At 49.3% G+C, this 18,218-nt stretch overlaps 1 protein-coding gene across 2 annotated transcripts in view; it reads left to right on the forward strand.

The window, feature by feature from the left end:
- The window catches only part of PODXL (podocalyxin like), a 43,651-nt gene that overhangs the window by 18,298 nt on the left and 7,135 nt on the right, over positions 1 to 18,218 (forward strand). For both annotated transcript variants that reach the window (XM_075142837.1, XM_075142829.1), the window contains exons 2-4: positions 10,324 to 11,211; positions 13,429 to 13,568; positions 14,804 to 14,869. In XM_075142837.1, the coding sequence (XP_074998938.1) occupies positions 10,324 to 11,211; positions 13,429 to 13,568; positions 14,804 to 14,869 (1,094 nt within the window). The remainder of the gene's footprint in view (positions 1 to 10,323; positions 11,212 to 13,428; positions 13,569 to 14,803; positions 14,870 to 18,218) is intronic.

Genomic DNA, 18,218 nt, shown 5'->3' on the forward strand with positions numbered 1-18,218 from the left:
TGTCCCTTTGCGAGACCCTTGTGGCTCTCATCCCTCATGGATAGAGTCTAGACACATTGCCGACGTACGGCGCCTAACTTGAGTGACATTAGATGTGACAACTCTTCCCCAGTGCTGGCCAGCTGGCAGAGGTTCAGCCAGCAGGATGAATAGCTCAGGGCCAACTCCTTCCCAGCATTGCTCAACGTGAACCCAAATATGAAACCAGCCAGCTGGAGAGGAGGGCAAGGCGATGAATTCGGTCTTCCCGTGCCACCCAGCGAGGCTGCTTCTCATGGATAGGCAAGCCCACCTTGCCTCTGCGTCCACTTGCCTATCCCATCCTAGGAGATAGTGGACAGTGGATGGACCCCACTGCCTGCTGCACCATGCACCCTCTCCCCAGTCCTGTGGTGTGGTCTGTCCACTGTCTTCTTATTGTCCTGCCTTTCTCCATGACAAAAACTGAGCAAATAACAAGAGTTGTTGATGTGACATCAAATCTGACATCAGACAGAGCTTTCCATGTCCATCAATCAGAGCTTTCCATGTCCTCCCCTCAGCTGGGGAGGCAGGTGTGCCCCTTCCCTGATGTTTGGTCAGTGTCAGTGCCCAAGGTGACATTTGGGGGCTTGTTTTTGTGGGGACCATCACCAGATTTCTCCTGAATTAACTTTCTTAAACTGCATCAGCTCCCCCTTGTCGGCTTTCAGAGCTAAGGAGACTTTAATTTGATTTAACCTACTTCATTTTGGCTAAATTAAATGAGGGCTGATTTAAAGCTGAACAAAAGTGGCCACCTGGTGGGTTGCGTGCACTTTGACTAATCCACTCTGAAATCATACCTTCTTTTAATTTTAGATTAATTTTCTTGAGTACCTCTGTGTAGACAAGCCATCAGGCTGAATAAAAATCATTCCTGTCTCAGGGGCTCACGTCCTCACTCCTTCTCATGTTGTCTGGAGTAGAACTCCAGGAAAAGCCAGCAAGGGATGATTCATCTTTCTGGGCTGAAAAGCGTGAGGAGGAACTTCTGCTCTATCTTGATGAACATATCTGTCCCCCCAGCCATCCCCATGCACCAAGAGGCAGCTCTGAGCCGGAGAAGGGAGGTCAGGTCTTCAGGAGGGGCTGCTGTGATGTGACAGTTTAGCCCTCAAGAGCAAACCGGTGGCTTTGGCCAAGCAGCTCTTAGCGTTGGCTTCTCTGAAGGTCTCCTTCCCACCACCTTGCTACCAGCTTCATAGCTCCTTACTGCTGAAGTCAATTCATGGGCCAGCCTTCAGCCCTCGCTGGAGAGAGGTGGTGAAGCTGGGCAGTCTCCTCAAGGAGTCAAGGTGGCATTGCCTGTCTTAGTCTCTTCGTCCTTCCTGTGGACCTGAGATTCCTCTCCAAATTCAGACAAATCTAGGCTTTTAATCTATTTACTTTTTTTAAAAAACAGGCTTTTTTAGCATTCATGTTTGCAGACAAAAGCCTGAAAGAGTATCTTGAAGACTTACAATATGGAAGTTATACAAGGAAAACCCCAAATGTTCGGTGTATAACAAAGTCGTGTGGTCTTACGGCATTCTTGTGATTTTCAGTGTCATTTTGATTCACGGCCGCTGTTTAAGGCCAGAAGTAGCTGGGTTTTACATTGCTGCAGAGCGATTTTTGTGGCCCATTACTCAGTGTAAACCTTGAGTTTCTTCCAAAGTTCCTGGGTGACTTTTGCCAAAATAGAGGGGTCTCAGTGCTAAATGTACCAGACATCGTGTCCTTCAGCCGATGGGAGATTGATGCTCGCTTGATAAGGGAGTAGGCGGTACTGCCACAAACCTTGCTTCGAAGCAGCAAGGTCGTCATGGGATAACTCCACACTAACGGCATAAAGGAGGCAGGAGAGGGGCAGGAGCGTGGCTTTGGAGGGTCTGGTCAAGCTGGGACGTGAGGCTTTTTTGGCTCATGCTTCCCATGTTTCCGTCCCAGCAGCTCCGCTACCGTTTCCTGCACGATGGGGCGTTTCTGTTTGGGCTGCAAAGTGTCCCCGGTTCATTTTGTAGCCTGGGAAAGGTGCGGGGCTGGAGCTGGGTCTCTTACAAATCCCGTCAGCCCGCGGTGGAAAGAGGATGTTTCCAGGCTCGGTGATGAAAGATGTCTGGGGGTGTGCACGTGTGTCTGTGTTTGTTTGCCTCCTTGACAACCTCGTGTGAAGGATTTCGGAGCCTTCGTTTTCCACATTGGTCTTCCTGTCTCCTTTTGATTATTTTTTCGTCTTTCCCTTCACTTCTTAGATAGCTACAGACTTTCCATGGGAAAAGTCACGGAGTCACAATCCTAAATAGATGTGTTATGTTTATCCATAAGAGAGGCTGGTTCTTCCTCCCACCACTGGCATCCCTCACCTCTGGCTGGAGCTGGCCATGGGATGGAGCACTGCCTGGGATGGACCAGTTGGGTCCATTTGAGTGAAAGATGCCTCTGATGACAATTTTCTGGCAATAACCAGTCTTCAGGGAGAAATTCAGGAGAGGTCCAAGCGTGGCATGGAAGACAATTCAACGATAATGTTTTTGAGAAGATGGAAGCGAGGAGTGCTGAGATACTTCTGCTCCCTCAAATCCACTGTCTGGTCATTAATTAGTACAGCAAATGGACCCATTTCTACCTCCCCAAATGTGGTGTTTAAAGGGACCAAAGGAGTGAGGAGGAGACGTGTCAGGGCTGCAGCAGAAAAGGAATGTGTCCAAGTGGGCAGACGTGCCTTGGGATGATTATTATTAATATTTGTCATACTTCCAAATGAAACATCAGACAAGCTGAGCTGGCTGAAATACTTGCAGAAAGAGCTGATGGGGAATTTGTTAATGAAGCAGGTTTCTTGTCAAAAAATGCCAGTTCATCAGAACCTGGATTTTGGGGACATGTGTTGTAGTCCTGGCAGGAAAGGCGTCTCAGGCTGCGGATGGGTTTCTTGGTCAAAAGCAAGGAGGTTTAAAGGTGGTGTGAAAAAAATAAAGTGAAGCAGATCTAACAGAAAGGACGGAGCAGCCAAAGCTCGCATGAGTTTTGGTTCGAGTCCTGCTCTCTGAGCTTCAGGGTTACTTCCACTGGGTAAAATAGGGACAACTTAAAATTTTCCCATGTCTGAATTGTAGCAGAGCAGCTTTTGGCTACTGTAGGGATGTGAGTGACTGCAAAATCCTGCAGACTGATAAAAGTCCTTAGGATGATGCTAAGGTGCTGCTGGGACATGCCCCAAATCTCCAGCCGAGGGGTATCTCCAGGCTGGCAGTGCAGCCGTGCAGGAGGAAGTCCTGGATGCTCCTCTCCATCTGGAGATGGAGCAAAACCCCTCAGGGCTTGAAGCACATCCATTTTCCCCCACCATGCCCAGCCAGTAAGGGCTTATTGGGTAAATCCTTCAGGACAGAGGCTGTGGCTGCAGGTTCATTTCATTTGACAGCAGAGAAGAGGACACTTGTCAGTATTATTGCCTTGATTTCGTTGTCACTTGCATGCAAGATCTAAACAGCACCGATCTGAAGGGTCTTTTCAATAAAATCTTTTCACAGTGGGATAAAGGAGGTTGCCTGCTAAAAACAAGCCCGGTGGCTTTAAATCAGAGTCCAGACATACTCATTTCCTTCCTGAGTGATACTGTAGCACTAATTAGATCCAGCCATTAGGTCTCATCTTTAATATTTTGCAGTGCAATTCTATCAAGACCGTTCCACAGCAGTTTTTATTCTGGCAGGGTTTTGGAGAGTATAGACATCCCTGCACTGGATAATTGGACTGATGGATTAGAGTCTGAAAAGGCCCTGGCAGCGGCTGTTGGACCTTTCCCCATCTTCTCACCCGGGAAGCCAAGTTGGTCTTTGGCCTGGGTGAAACCATTTCATAATGTTGATGGTGAGACTGGCAGCAAAGGGGTTGGGTGATGCCAGTTTGGAAGCGTATCTTCTGACGTGGAGAGTGCCTCTTTGCAAGGGCGAAGGGTGGTGTGCACGCTAACAGCATCCTCGTACACATCCCTCACCAAAATCTCGGCAGGTAGCTAGGGAGGATGGTGCTGGTTGGAGCCCATCTTCCCCTAAGCAGATGGAAGGGAGGGAGCCTCTACACAGGCAAAATTTAAAAACCCTTTGAGGTAACCATTCGCTCTGGTAGCCCAGCTTAATTCCAGGATAAATAACGCCGTTCTGTGATATTCTGCCAATCTGATCGCTCTCACAGTTTTAAAAGGAGGTGACAAATTTCCTGTCCTCTGCAGCGACTGGTCTCTGCTCCAGCTCAGACACGGCTGCATTGCAGCGGGTGGATAAAACCCTCCTTTTGCCCAGGAGCCTCTTGCAATGCAAAGAAAAGACCAGGAGCCTCCTCGCTTGCTTTGGCACATGCTTTCCCCTAGCAAAGGCCACTCCTGGGAGGCTCAGCCCCCGCCTTCCCTTTGACAAATTCAACCCGTTGCCCCTATTTTATCAGGAAAGGCTGCAAAAAAGGGGAGGCAAATAGGAACTTCCGCAGGCCTGGCTCACATCCCTTCCCCTTCCCTGGGTTGCTCGGGCTCCTCAGTTTTCTCATCCCGCCTTGGGAGGAGCAGGAGCCGGCTGGCGTAAGGCTCTGAGCCGGGCTCAGCCCGCCGGCGTGGGGTGTGTCACCCACCATTTCCTAAGTTATTCTTTTGGGTTTCCTTTTCTCACTATTAATAGATTTTCAGCCAATCTGAGCTGTTTCAACAAGGGGGACGGGGGTGGGGGAGGCGTTACCAAAATAGGAAGCGGGAAGCTGTTGGGCAGGGAATTAATCAGTGGAGCTGCGTGGAGAGGTGGTGGCTTCGGGTGGGCTGATGGGAGGAGGGACAGGACATGTCCTTTCGCTTTGCATTTTGCGCCGGTTTGCTTCTCTTTTTATGCTCCAAGCCGTGACCTTTCCAAACCAGCTACTCCCCCCAGGCATCTTCCCCAGCCTGCAAAATACCACGCATCTTCTGCAACGAGGTTACAACCAGAGCATCACTTCATGGCGTGGTTAGTGGTGGTGCACAGCGGCTGAAAGTTGTGGCCCTCGACTGATATTGCAAGGAGCTACATTGGCACAAACCAGCACGCCTTTCCTTTTACATTTTGGGTGGCTTTTCACATCCCAGAGCACTCCCACATCAGCCCTGTCCAGGGGCGTCCACAGCAGCGGGGACTGACAGTGGCATTTCCCCCCAAATATTGCTCACTGGGTGCCGAACAAGCCCATCTTGATAGCTAGCAATAAGGGAAAGTTCTCTCCCCTCCGGGGTTGTCCCCATCGCGGAGACACCGTATCGCAGGCACGGTCATGGGATACAGATATCCGGAAATTAAATCATGTTTTTGCAGCGGACTCATTTCCTCCGGGCTGTTTGGCCGCCGTGCGCACGGATGCATCCATGGAGGGCTTGCACCCTTCTCCTGCGGGTCTACCCTGCACCCAGTACAGAATCGGAAGGGTGTGGGGTTTTCTGAGTGATACGTGTGAGAGGAGAGGTGCAAACCAAAGCCTATAGACTCACTGCAACCAGTGCTGTCAAAATATACTGGTAGCTGCTATATTATTCTCATTTTCCTTAAAACAAGGAATTGATGATGGTCCAAAAAATGAAATCAAGTAAGTGGCCTTGCCCTGCCAAAATGCAGCCAGGAAGGTCAGGGGCAACCAGTTTTTTCTGCCTTCTGGAAAACAGGGTGAGGGACTCTGGCTGAAATTCAAGTGAACTTTCTTTTGGAAAGCATCTCCTCCTGGTAAGGGGAGCTATAGCTTAGAGAACCTCTCCTCCATCCTTCTCTCTCATAGCATGTGTTAAAACCTTTTATCTCCGCGGCTCATGGCGTCAAAGGGTCGTTTGTTTCCTGCAAAAGGACGTACTGTATCTTTTGTGAGTAATTTTCATGCTAAAGGGGCACCAAACATAATCCTGTCCTGTCTGACTGTTATTACTGCCAGTCTGCGGTTACAGGGGTTTTCTCCTCCTTCGACCAGATCCTTTTCATTTCTTCTGTTGAGGACAGTCATCAGACAATACTGGCTACCAGCCCATGCAAACAGGGGCTCATTACCCCCCAGGTCCGCCACCGAGATTTGGCATGGGTGGCCATTTAGGGAGGAAGAGATAAAAAAATAGTTCTCTGGCATTTGAAAGAGATACAGCACGTGTGGAAGGAACATGGTGACTCCTGGGCTTGCAGCGCTCTCACTGCCTGTTCTGCATTTGTTTCTGCTTTAGTATTTAGCATTAAGTATTTGCTGGGCTTCCGAAAATGAGAGCAATGAGTTTGCATAAGCCAGGTCTTCTGCGGGTGGTGAGCCTGCAAGACACCAAAAAAATGCAATTGGTTTTTCCCCAGTCAAAATAAAATACATTTTTTTCCCAATGCTACAGTGAGACAGAGTCCCTGGACAAACAACTAATATTAAGCCCAGAGCAATAAAACTGTAGAAAAGCGTGCAGCCCCGCGACTGCAGCAGCATCTGGCCCTTTGTGCAACAGCGGTGAGAAAACAGTTTAATTTAATGCAACTGGAAAGAGAAGGTAAATTTTGCTGACAGATAGGTGCCCAAAATTCTGCAGGACAGGTGCGGGGATGGATAGGGGTGCCGATCCTCCGTGGAAGGAGGATCTCACCCAGCTGTAGCCACGGTTGCTCTCCGCTGGCATGTTGTGGGTCCAGCCCACGGTGGTGAACGTTGTCTTGAAGTGTGTCAAGTTTGCCACCTGCCTGGATTTCCTCTTCCCTTGGCCATCTCCGTGGCTGCTGTTCGCCACAGCCATTGCATTTCAGCCAGCAACAATAATTCTTCAAAATAGTCTGCTGTGAGACAAGCTGTGGAAGAAGAAAGAGGGAAAGGGAAAATTTAGTAGCAGCCCAGCTGAGCTGGGGTGGAGGTTATTAAAGAAACGTCACCTTCAGATCAAGTTTGGGATGGGAGATCTTTTGCAAAGGGCTTCTCAATGGTCCCATCCAGCCCGATGCAGCAGGAGCAGGTTGTAGGGAGGGAATGGTGTGGTGAAGTGTTTTCTGGCTCATATATAATTTGTGTTGCCACTTGCCAAAGGGATGCAGGTTACTACCCACCAAAGAAGAGTGATTTCTACCTCTGTGGCACTTAGCATCGCCTGACCTCAGCCAGGCCCAGGTAGTAGGATGGATAGTGTCCTACCTGCCCGCGTGGTCAGCTCCCGTTGAATGCATCCATCCATCCATCCATCCATCCATCCATCCACCCATCCATCCATCCATCCATCCCCCTGCATGGTGGCTCACCACTTCCAAGCAGTTGCTTTGAGCCCACTTAAACCACTGGTCCTGGCTTAATGAGGAAGAATAAATTGATCTTTTAATATCTCTTGACCTTAGCAGGAGAGGAACACTAAGAGTGGATGCAGAGATATGGAAAGATAAAATACTAGTAAGCTTTGTGGGCATCAACTTGAATCTTGGTTCTTCTCCCAGTTGCTTTTTTGGGCTGTGTCACCCTGTGTCCCTTGAAAGAGGCCCTACCACCACCCCAGCCAGGGCAAGCCTGGAGGATCACACCAGCTTTCTTCATCAGCAGAGCAACCCCTTGCTTTGAGCTTTTTCCCCCAAGTTTTGCTAAAAGTGGTAAAAACGTAGCTGCAGCTCCCTGGGGTGGGATGGGGAAGTGCTGGGGCAGGGATGCCGGTTTCTTGGCTCACGGGGTCCTGGCTGGCCACCGGGGCTGGCCCAGAGCCAAAGCATGGGCCTGTCCCTTTCTCTTTTGGACCAAGTTGAATTGAATTGTCTTTTCTACCTCTCCTTCGGCGCACGTTTGCTTCCTGCCTCTCTGGGATGGGGCCGGGGCATGAAAAGGAAGCGAGAGCAGTGGGGGATTTCCTCCACCTTCCTTCCGATCCTTTCTTTATTTACGTCTCTTTTGTATTGTTTCTACCTTTAGGGGACTTTTTTTTTTACCTCCCTTGTTGTCAAAACCCATATCAAACTTTTACAGCCCTATTTATGGGATAGACCCATTTTGTGGCTAACTGGATGAAAACTCCCTCCTATCTTTTGCACCTGGGTTTCATCTGCGAGGTGCCCATGCCTGTGTTTTGCTTCCTTACCTTTTCTTCTCCTGCAGACATGGTCAGTCTATAGGAAATATAGCTTGTCTCCACAAAAGCTCTCTTCCCACAGGCGTAGTGTTGCAGCCTCCCATCCCAAATCCCACTCCCCAGGTCCTGTCTCAAACATGTCTCCACACTCCCCTGGGGTCCTGATGTGCTGGGGTTAGATTTCCCCAGCAGTATGAATCGCAGAAGCTCAAGCTTTCGTCAGATCTTTGAAGCACAACCAGTGCTAAGAAACAGGCTCTGTAAGAGAAAATACTTTGCCAGTACGCCAGCATGGAGGAACGAAGCAGATCTCTGGAGACTAGCATTAGGATATGGCTAAAAACCAAACCTTGGATGTGTGACTCCTGTTTTGGAGGGTTGGAAATAATATACAAGGGGAAAAAAATAGCCCTCTTCTGCACAGTCATCAAATGGAAGAACCCCCTCCTCCAAAATCAGGTTGTTGTCTTGACTCCAGACAGGTCCGTGGATGAAGTGGCTCAGTGCAAGCCCGCGGTTCCTCCAAGGTGAAAAATTGGTCGAACCTTTCCTGGGGTGAATTTGAGCAAGAGCCCAGAGCTGGTGGTTACCATGTGCAATGGGGGGAAATTATCTCCGTGGCAATTCATGGAGCTCTTGCGGTGATTACAAACAGAAAAAAGGACCCAATTTTTTATACCCAGTTTAGTAGCGAATATACCAAGTTTTAGCATTGCGGGATGTTGCAATCTTTTGTCAGGCAAGCTGTCCTTCAGCTGCATCCCTCACTGAGAAACAGCTTCATCATTTGAAAATTTAAAGTATTCTTCAGAAACCAACTGCAGAGCTCCTTATGTATGGTAATGTGAGATAACTGGGTGATGGACAACCCCCTTTACTTTGAGACTGAGCTTTTTTCCCACTTAGGTAATGTCAACTCTCAGTGAAATACTTCATGGATTTCCTCAAAAGCAAATAAGCCATGATAAAAGTAGCATTTCTACGTGATGTACAAATGCAGGGTAAAGACCATGGAAAAACACATGGGAATTTCATGGTTCAGGTTAAGGATTTGTGTGGTACGTGTAGATGGAGCCCTTCGTTTTCCTGGCTTGCTCCTCCTTTTCCTAAATGCATCCTTTGATTTTTTTTAAGATTTTCCTTTGAAAGTGAACACTGACTTTAAACATTTTTATGTGACTTAGTCAGGCTTTTCAGAATAGTAAAATCAGCTAAACAAGTATGTGATTGTAGGTTAGTAGATATTTGCAATGGGCAGCTGAACTGAACATCCTTAAAATTAAAATAATGCAGCTCCAAGTAAATGCTTTTTGTATTTACTTGCAAATTCTGACCAGTGTTGACCCATTTTTTCAGAGCAAGTAGAATAAATATTGTTCCCACAGTTCACCCAACTGGGAATTTCAGCGTGTACAAATTTTCATAGAATCATAGAATCACAGAATGGTTTGGGTCGGAAGGGACATTTGAAGATCATCTAGTCCAACTCCCCTGCCATGGGCAGGGACATCTTTCACTAGATCAGATTGCTCAAAGCCCCATCCAACCTGACCTTGAACACTTCCAGGGATGGAGAATCCACAACTTCTCTGGGCAGCCTGTTCCAGTGCCTCACCACCCTCAATGGTTTGACTCTGTGAATTCAAGTGAGAGTGCCTATTTTATTATGGTTTTATAGTAATTATCTGAGTTTGGGAGGGAAAAAAACCCCCTAAGTTGAAATGTGAGCAATTAAAGAAACAAAGCTTGAGCTTGCAAAAAGAATATAACTTTCAGAATGGTCAGAAGTGTTACCTTATTTATCTGAGACTCCTCACCACTTCAGGGATGTGAGATACCCTCGTAAAAGGGTTGGACAAACAGCATTTGGCACATCCCTTGGCTGCTCCCTTACAAGGACTGGATGTACTTTATTTTGGGAATGACTTGCAGCGCTCTGCATGGGAGCTGGTGCACCTCCCCTCAGAGGGAGACCTGCCTTCTGGGAACCAGCAGGTCTTGCCTTCCTGCTCACTCTCCAACCCTTTGAAGTCTTGTGAGTTTGACTTCTCCTCCTCCTCTGCTCTGCTTTCTGCTTGACATGGTGAAACGAGAACGTGGCATTTGGTGTGAGTGTAGAGAGCACGAGACAAGCCCTGAGTGAATGACTCATGGTTTCTGGTCAGCATTAGTTTCTACAAATACCTGTTCTGGGTGGAAACCAAGGGTAGTTTCCTTAGTTCAAAGTTTATCTTGGTGTTTTTACTTTTCCCTAGGTGTCAGCTCTGAGGATGTTAAAAAGACAACTCCTGCAATCCCAGGAGAAAATGGGCAGATCATCACGACTACAGAGACCAGCAAGACGCAAGGGACCACCCCTACAAGCAAGCCAGGAAACCCACCATCCACCTCTGCGATGTCACCTGCCACATCTCAAGGGACCACCCCTACAAGCAAGCCGGGGAACCCACCGCCTGCCCCTGTGATATCACCCACTTCTGTTCAAGGGACCACCCCGACAAGCAAGCCAGGAAACCCACCATCCACCCCTATGACGTCACCTGCCGCAGTTCAAGGGACCACCCCCACAAACAACCCGGGAAACCCAACACCCGCCCCCACGACATCGCCCCGCCTGTCTCAGCAAGTCAGCTCTCCAACCAGCTCTAGAGCCTCAATAGCCACCACTGCTGCAATCTCCAGCGCGGCCCAGCAGAAGACCAGCCCTCCAGCCAGCTTGGGAAGCTCGGCAGCCACCACTGCTGCGAGTCCTGTTCCCAGTCATGCGAGCAGCCCTCCCACCACCCCAGGAGGTTTAGGGACTGCTGTCGCACCCCCTCCCAGCATGGAAGGTCAGGGAAGCCAGCCTTCGGACCAGTTGACCAGCACTGCTGCAAGCACTGGAGTCCCAACGAGCAGCCTTCCCCCTGGGCTCAAGGACTATGGTGTCTCTTCTCCCACATCTGTTGCCAAGCAGCCTCACTCTTCTCCCAGTTCTCCAGTCCATGGACTGGCCTCTTCCACCAGACCTGGAAGCATTGACACTTCTGTTACCCCTTTTGATGGATCTGCCTCCCCCACCACTAGTAAAGCATCTCTGTTTTTACCATCTGGCAGCACCAACAAGGTCTCAGAGGCAGCCACCACGCCGACTCTTGGAACAGGTACCAGAAAACGAGAACCTTAATTTCTCGGGTTGGGAGGCCCTTTTGTGGTCTTTTCCTTTGGCTACCCTAAACATCTCCTGTCATTATGGGGTGTCATCACCTTGTCTCATTTTCGGACTTTCCAGCATAGTTGTCTCCATGACAACTGAGTGTTTAAGTCCCTATTGTCATCGGTGGAGATTGAGTCAATGCAGTTAGTGAAATTCAAGGCATGAATCAACTGGCAAAGCATAGACATCAGCTTTCAGATGGACCAAACTGTGCCTGAAGCACCATGAACTGCAATGACTCGATCTTCAGTGACTGCAAAAGGGAGCCAGCAGCGATGAGTTCGGAGGTGGAGACTCACATTGTAGAGTTGGTGAAACAAATTGACAGCACCCTGAATGCTGACTGTAGAAGATCCCTAGTATGGCTGACAGCTTAGTGAAGGCTGTCTGGGCATGCATAGAAAATAAGCTTTAGACAACTAAGGAGATTTTGTGGCTAAACTCTTGAGTCTACAACCTCTAAGGAGTCTAAGCAGTTAGGTAGGATATTCATCATTGCTGCGGGGGGTTTGGCTGCTGACTTCTGTCTAAGCAGCATTATGAGTGCCCACGTGGTGTTTAGGATCTTGCTTAACACCATTAATATGTTTTCTCTAGACCTCTGGAGCTTTATAGAGCCGTGTTAGTTCATAAGCATCCTGGTGAGGCACAGTCTAAGGTCTGGCATTTTGTCTGGTAGCATTTACGGGGAAGCAATCACACTGTGGGGCTGTGAGGGCTCCATGGACCCTTCCAGACTTGGGTGGGATTGTGGGTTCAGCTCACATCTGGCTCTGAATAAAAGCTGTGATGACACTGAAGCCCTTCATTATCTTCCTCTGGAGAAGGTTGTTCTTAACCCAATTTCCAGCTACCTGCAATACAGAAGCCACTCAAAAAACCATCTCCTTCCCCCTCAGCCTTCCAGCTCCTCCCTGCTGGGGAGCATCACTAAATGGGCCAAGGTCTTAATGCAAGACCATCTTCACTGGCTTCATCCAAGTTATGTTTTGAGCATGTTAGCAGGCATTAGGAGGTGAAATGGGTGTCTTCATGAAGGATGTTTCTTTCCCCTCCTGCTCCACGGGACTGTTCTCCATTAAAGGATAATATATGAAATTATGTTAATTCAAATTTGGCCTCAAGCATTGAGCATGAAGAGGTTTTAAAAACCTCTACATTTAATAAATAGGTGAGACAATGCAAGAGAAACAGATGGCTTTGAAATTAATTCTCTCCTGGAGCCTTCAGAATGTGTCTGGGAGAGAAATATCCCTCATCTTTTCTGTGGAAGAGGCGTGAATCCCAAAAGCAAACAAGCTGTGAACAGGATGTGGCATTTTAATTCTCTTTGTCACCATTTAAGGATCAATTAGGAAGCCGGGGATGGAGATCCATTTCTTCAAAAGGATTTGGGGAGTCAGGAGGCTGCTATGCTCCTTGCACTACTCCCATTGCACAAGAAACTATAAGATGCTACGGACCTTAACAAAGGCATCTGAGATGATCTCAGGTATCTGAGATACCTGCATGGGGCTGGTAGATGTGGGGCATGTGCCCTTCTGGAGTAGCAGGCAGGCAGGACACCCCAGGCTGTCTCCCATAGTACCAGGCGCTGCTTTGTAGCACGTCACCCTGGGTTCTTCCATAGCTGATGGAGATGCAGTCAACAGAGGTTATGGCATTTCATCCCCTCCTAACAGAGGCGGCTGCAGTTGTCAGTGGGATCGCACAATGAGCTCCATTCACTGGGAGATCCTGGGTAGCCAGCTCAGATAGTCTACCTCTGTTGTAGAAAGCTCCACGGACAACACCCCAGGTGAAGTGAAATGAGGACCATCCCATTTACCCAGCGATACTCCTTTTTTAAGTGATTACCCAGCTACCAACGCACAGCTATCACAGCCTTTGGGTTCACCTCTCCAGAACAGTCTGATGGGTTTCAGCAGCAGAAAATACAATCTGCAATAACATTTTTTCATATCACAATTAGTTTAAAAAAAAAAAACAAAAAAAAGAAAGAAGAAACCCAAAACCCCTCCAAGCTTTGACACAGGGAGCTTCAAGGCAGGGCTAGAGCTGAAAACTTCTTTTCAGCTGCTCACGAATGGACCTGTGTCAGCTGTATCCTCTATACTGTATCAGTGTCTGTCTGCTTGTTTTTTGCTGTATATTGGGGACCCAGACGCCAGATCTGTGTCAACCGAACCTGCAAGAGCTGACCAGAGCCCTGCCAGTGCACAGCCATCAGCCCCAGCCCCGGGGGACCAGACGACGAGCAGCAGTCCTGGCCACCAGCACCCTAACGTTTCTTTCCCAAATGAGGTAATGACACCTATGGGAAGGTGGGCACTTCGTAGTGGTGTCTGTTAACATTTAGGTGGCATCCCATGTACATGTAGAGCCTGCAGCCCTTCTTGCTGCACATGTCTGTGTCAGAGAGATCTGCCTTAGGAAAACAGGAGGCAGCAAAATAATTCTAGATAATAATTCTAGAGAAGGGCAATGAAGCTGGTGAAGGGCCTGGAGCACAAGTCTGATGGGGAGCGGCTGAGGGAACTGGGGCTGTTCAGTCTGGAGAAGAGGAGGCTGAGGGGAGACCTCATCGCGCTCTACAACTACCTGAAAGGAGGTTGTAGTGAGGTGGGGGTTGGTCTCTTCTCCCAAGCGACAAGCGATAGGATGAGAGGAAATGGCCTCAAGTTGTGCCAGGGGGGGTTTAGATTGGACATTAGGAGAAATTTCTTTCCTGAAAGAGTGGTCAGGCCTTGGAACAGGCTGCCCAGGGAAGTGGTGGAGTCACCATCCCTGGAAGTATTTAAAAGACGTGTAGATGAGGCGCTTAGGGACATGGTGTAGTGGGCATGGTGTGTTGGGTTGACGGTTGGACTCGATGATCTTAGAGGTCTTTTCCAACCTTAATGATTCTATTCTATTCTATTCTATGATTAAACCCCTTTCTCCCATAGCTTTCCAGTGAAGGGACATGGAGGATGGAGGTGAAGGGGATTATGGTCTGGGTGCTGAACAGGGAAGAAATGAAATTTGGAAAGAGAGAGGGAAGAATTGTGGAGAGCAGAAGCTGCCTTGGGGCAGACTTGGACATAATGAGAGAACAAACACCACAATTCAGCATCAACCATTCATGGATGATATCAGCAGAAAATCATTTGGGACCGTAGAGAGGTCTCAAAACACAAGCCAGGATAACTGAAGTGCCAGGAAGGAGGGAAGGGGATCCTGTTTCTGGATGCTCATCTTTTGTAGGGCAGGACTGCATCCACTGGCATGGATCTTCCTACTGCCCGAGCCAATTCCTGCTTTACCCCGTACTGCAAATCCTAAGCCCGGTTTGGGAAGTGCGTGAGCAAACATCCCACAGACAACCATGTCAGTTATCTATGAAAACCCTTTCCTCATGTAAAGGGTTGAGTGAAGGGCTCCCGGGCCTGTCTCGTTTCCATAAAACGGATCAGAGCTTTGGTTGGGATGTCTTGGGGCAGTCTGTCCTTCCAACCTATGTCAACGATTTGAGAGTTGCTTCTCTTCTGTCTTTCCAGGTCATCTGTAAAGACCAGATGCAAAATAATTGGCCCACCGTGTATCTGAAAGAAGCTAAAACCTGTGTAAGTACCATTCTTTCGAACTCTTATGTGTCGCTGTTGGAGATCAGCTTTTAACCTGTGGTACTCTGAGCACGTGAGCCTACAGAGATGAGAGTAATTTCATCAAAATAAGATGCAACCACTTTTGGAGTGTAAAATGATAAATGCAAACCCATATTTAGCAGTATCACCCGGTGGGGGATATGGCAGGAGGAGAAGAGACCTGTGTGGTCTTCTTCAAGTAGAAGGACTAGCTGAGCCCGCCCAGGTCTCAGAAAAAGAGCAATGGGAAATTTTAGAGGGTGAAACTTTCCCTCTGCAAAGGCTAATGGGAAAGCTTTTTGCCTTTGCAGAGGGGCCAGATGTTCATCCCAACAAAAATGTGGAATTCCTCCACAGTTGTTGTGTACTTGGTGAGATCTTGCAACCTCACAGCTGGAGCAGGGTGGCATAGGACTGCAGAGCAACGGGGAAGCACAACGACCTGGAGTTTGGGACTCACTATGCTCCTCGATGCTCTATCAGCTCTCATAGAACCCTAAAGTGAGAGCAAAAAACTCCATTTCATTTGTTTCAGGCCCTCGACAAGACCACGGAGTAGTAAAATGTAGTGCCAAAGTTGGGGAAAGGCAAGCCCAACTGAAGACTACACCAAAACCCCTTCTGCTGGTGGGTGGATACTGTCTGCTGGCTTTTCTGAGGGATGCCCACCTTCAGAATGATTCTTGTGGAAACTATGAGTTTCCTGTAATAGGGAAGATGCAATATATTGATAACTTTTAAATAGGCTGAAGTTTTAAGTTTATGACAAAGAGGAAGAGACACCACCACATGGCTGGTGAGATCTTGACAGAGGGATTGTATCTATCTGAGCTGTGGGTAGGGCTCAGGGGTGATTTTTGGCATTATAATGTTCTGCTTTCTGGATCTCAGCACTGCCAAGGCAGCGTAAGCGTTGGGAAATCGGCACTTCAGGGACCTTCTCACAGCTTATGCTGCACAGCATCAGAAAGAGCTGCTCAGGTTCATGAACCTCGGCCATCCAATTTGTAAAATGGACTGACTCTTGACTTCACCGTACCGTGGTGAGACACAAAGTGAAGTCACACTGTGTTCATAAAAACCCTTGAGATAGATGCTGAGATGAGCTCCTACTGACCAGAGCAGCTCTTGAAATTCCCTGTGGCTTGGTGGTGGCCCTGCCTGGCAGCTCTGGAGAGGGCTCGGACCTCCTGATAGCACCCACCGTGCTCCTGGAGGAGGGGGAGCGCCTGTCTGCTGCCATCTCATGGTCATGAGCTTCCTACTTCTGCTGCTGCTGGGTGTAAATGCTCCTTGCCTGGACACCTGCAGAAATGATGATGTTCTTAGCCGTGCTGCCCTTAATGCTGACGATGACTCCAAGGAGGGACCTTATTACCATGATGCCTGTGGTAATCAGACGCCACAGGAGGACAGCCTCTCCTGAGGGCATCTCCTGCCCTGCTTCATGCAATGCCTGAAACTGCAGCCACGTCCATGCTGGGAAAGCTTCCCATCAAATTTTATATTGAATATATAAAAATATTTCATCAGATTGACAAAATCTAATTTTGGAGCCTAAAGCACCTGCGAGACTTATGACCGTGCTGGTGTTCAATGCTTCCCTTCTCCTCCTGGGCGCAGTCATGTTCTGTGCGGCGCCGCCGTCCTCCCCGCGGCTTCGCTGGAGCTGCGCCGGGAGGCTTTTTGGAAACGGGGACGGTAAGGCAGGGAAGTGCCGGCGCGCGGCGATGCGCCGGGGAGCTAAGGGGTGGGCGGACATCACGGCTTGGCATCATCCATCGCTCCTCTCTGCCCGCTCCGCTGGGCGATGGCGTGCTGGAGCTGGCGAGCCAGCGAGTCTGCCGCCCTGTTTCCCTTAGATTCCTCTGGGCATAATAAGGAGCCGAAGCATTGTTAGTACAAAATGCCAATTACGCCTCAAAACAGCTGCAGAAAGACTGCAAGGGTGCATCCTCCCATAGCATCGCCCTCCTCGGCTGCCAAAACACCTCCCACCCGCTTGCCGTTAACTTTCCATTCGGCGTATTCCTGAAAATTGCAACAAATTTTTTGCCTCCCAAGCCGAGCAGATAACCGAGAAATGGCACTATCTGGTTTCCCTGCTTTGTAGGGCCGGTAAACAAGTCTCTAGCCAAATCTTGACAGCAAAGTGAAAAAATCCTTTGCATTTCGCAACCCGTGGGAAAACAGGAAAGTGCGCGCTATAAGGAGAAGTGTTCCAGAAACGGCTCCAACCCTGGTCCGCAAGAATGAGCCAGAGTTGGGGTGGCATTGTGCTAAAAGCTCAGCTCCAGAGAGAAGCCGGGGAAGCATCGAGGGCAACGCGGGGGCCCGCTGGTGGGGGACATGTCCAGATCACACATGGCAGGGGAGAGGGCAATGCAGGACCCCCCCCCCCCGCAGAGATGGGCTCATGGGGCAGCAGTGGCGATGCAGAGACCTGAGCAAAACGGTTAGGATCGAACCTGGGAATTGCGGGCATTGCACCCCGCTGCACCTCAGCTTCTCCAGCTGCAGTAAATTTAAAAATAAAAATAAAAAACCTCAATCTGTAAATCTTAAAAAAAAAAGAGCCGAATACATGGTTGGCACCACTTTGTGGACCAAAGGTACTTTATAGGCTGGTTGGTTCCCACCAGCCTTCCTCTTCAGGCAATGCTTTTGACCAGTGCTGAAGTTTGGTCCATGTTCCCCCACCTCCCTTCTGCCCCTTCTCCTTCCTTTGATTACAGCAGGATCTTAATGAGTTTCCTAACGAGGCTCATTAGCTCGATGCCTTGCGTTACATAGGATGACTTTCCCAAGGTCTGGCTCAGAAATGTATCTTCAGGTGGGTTTTCGCTGGTTGCTTGGGGTGCTCCAGCCTTGGGGTGGAGTGATGGATAGATGGATGGGTGCTCTGTTCCTCATCCCAACCCCAAAATGCCTCAGGTGAAGCAAGAGGTGACCATGTCCGAGGTGGCTGGTGTCCCCCAAGCTCTGGTTGAGCCACACAACCCCATGGCCACCTCCCAGGGGGCCAGCGTGGCTCCTCCATCGTGTCCCCAGCCGGGATGCAGATGAGCCCAGCAAGGCAAGTCGGAGGATGCCGGAGAGGACCAGAGCCTGCTCCAGCTGGGGGATGCGAAAGCAACAACGGGACCACCCGGACCCGCACCCAGGTGCCCGAGAGCATTTGCTGTGTTACACCCACCGGTCTGGGGACAGCAGGACGGTCCCCGGAGCAGGCGGAGGGACCCCCTCACCGAGCAGGGTCACGGTCCCCCCTCACCCCATCCAGCTGGCGGGGACAGTTTGTTGACTCAAGTGCTGTTACCTCATTTGG

Source organism: Calonectris borealis, chromosome 1 (genome assembly GCF_964195595.1).
Source record: "Calonectris borealis chromosome 1, bCalBor7.hap1.2, whole genome shotgun sequence".
Lineage (NCBI taxonomy): Eukaryota > Metazoa > Chordata > Aves > Procellariiformes > Procellariidae > Calonectris > Calonectris borealis.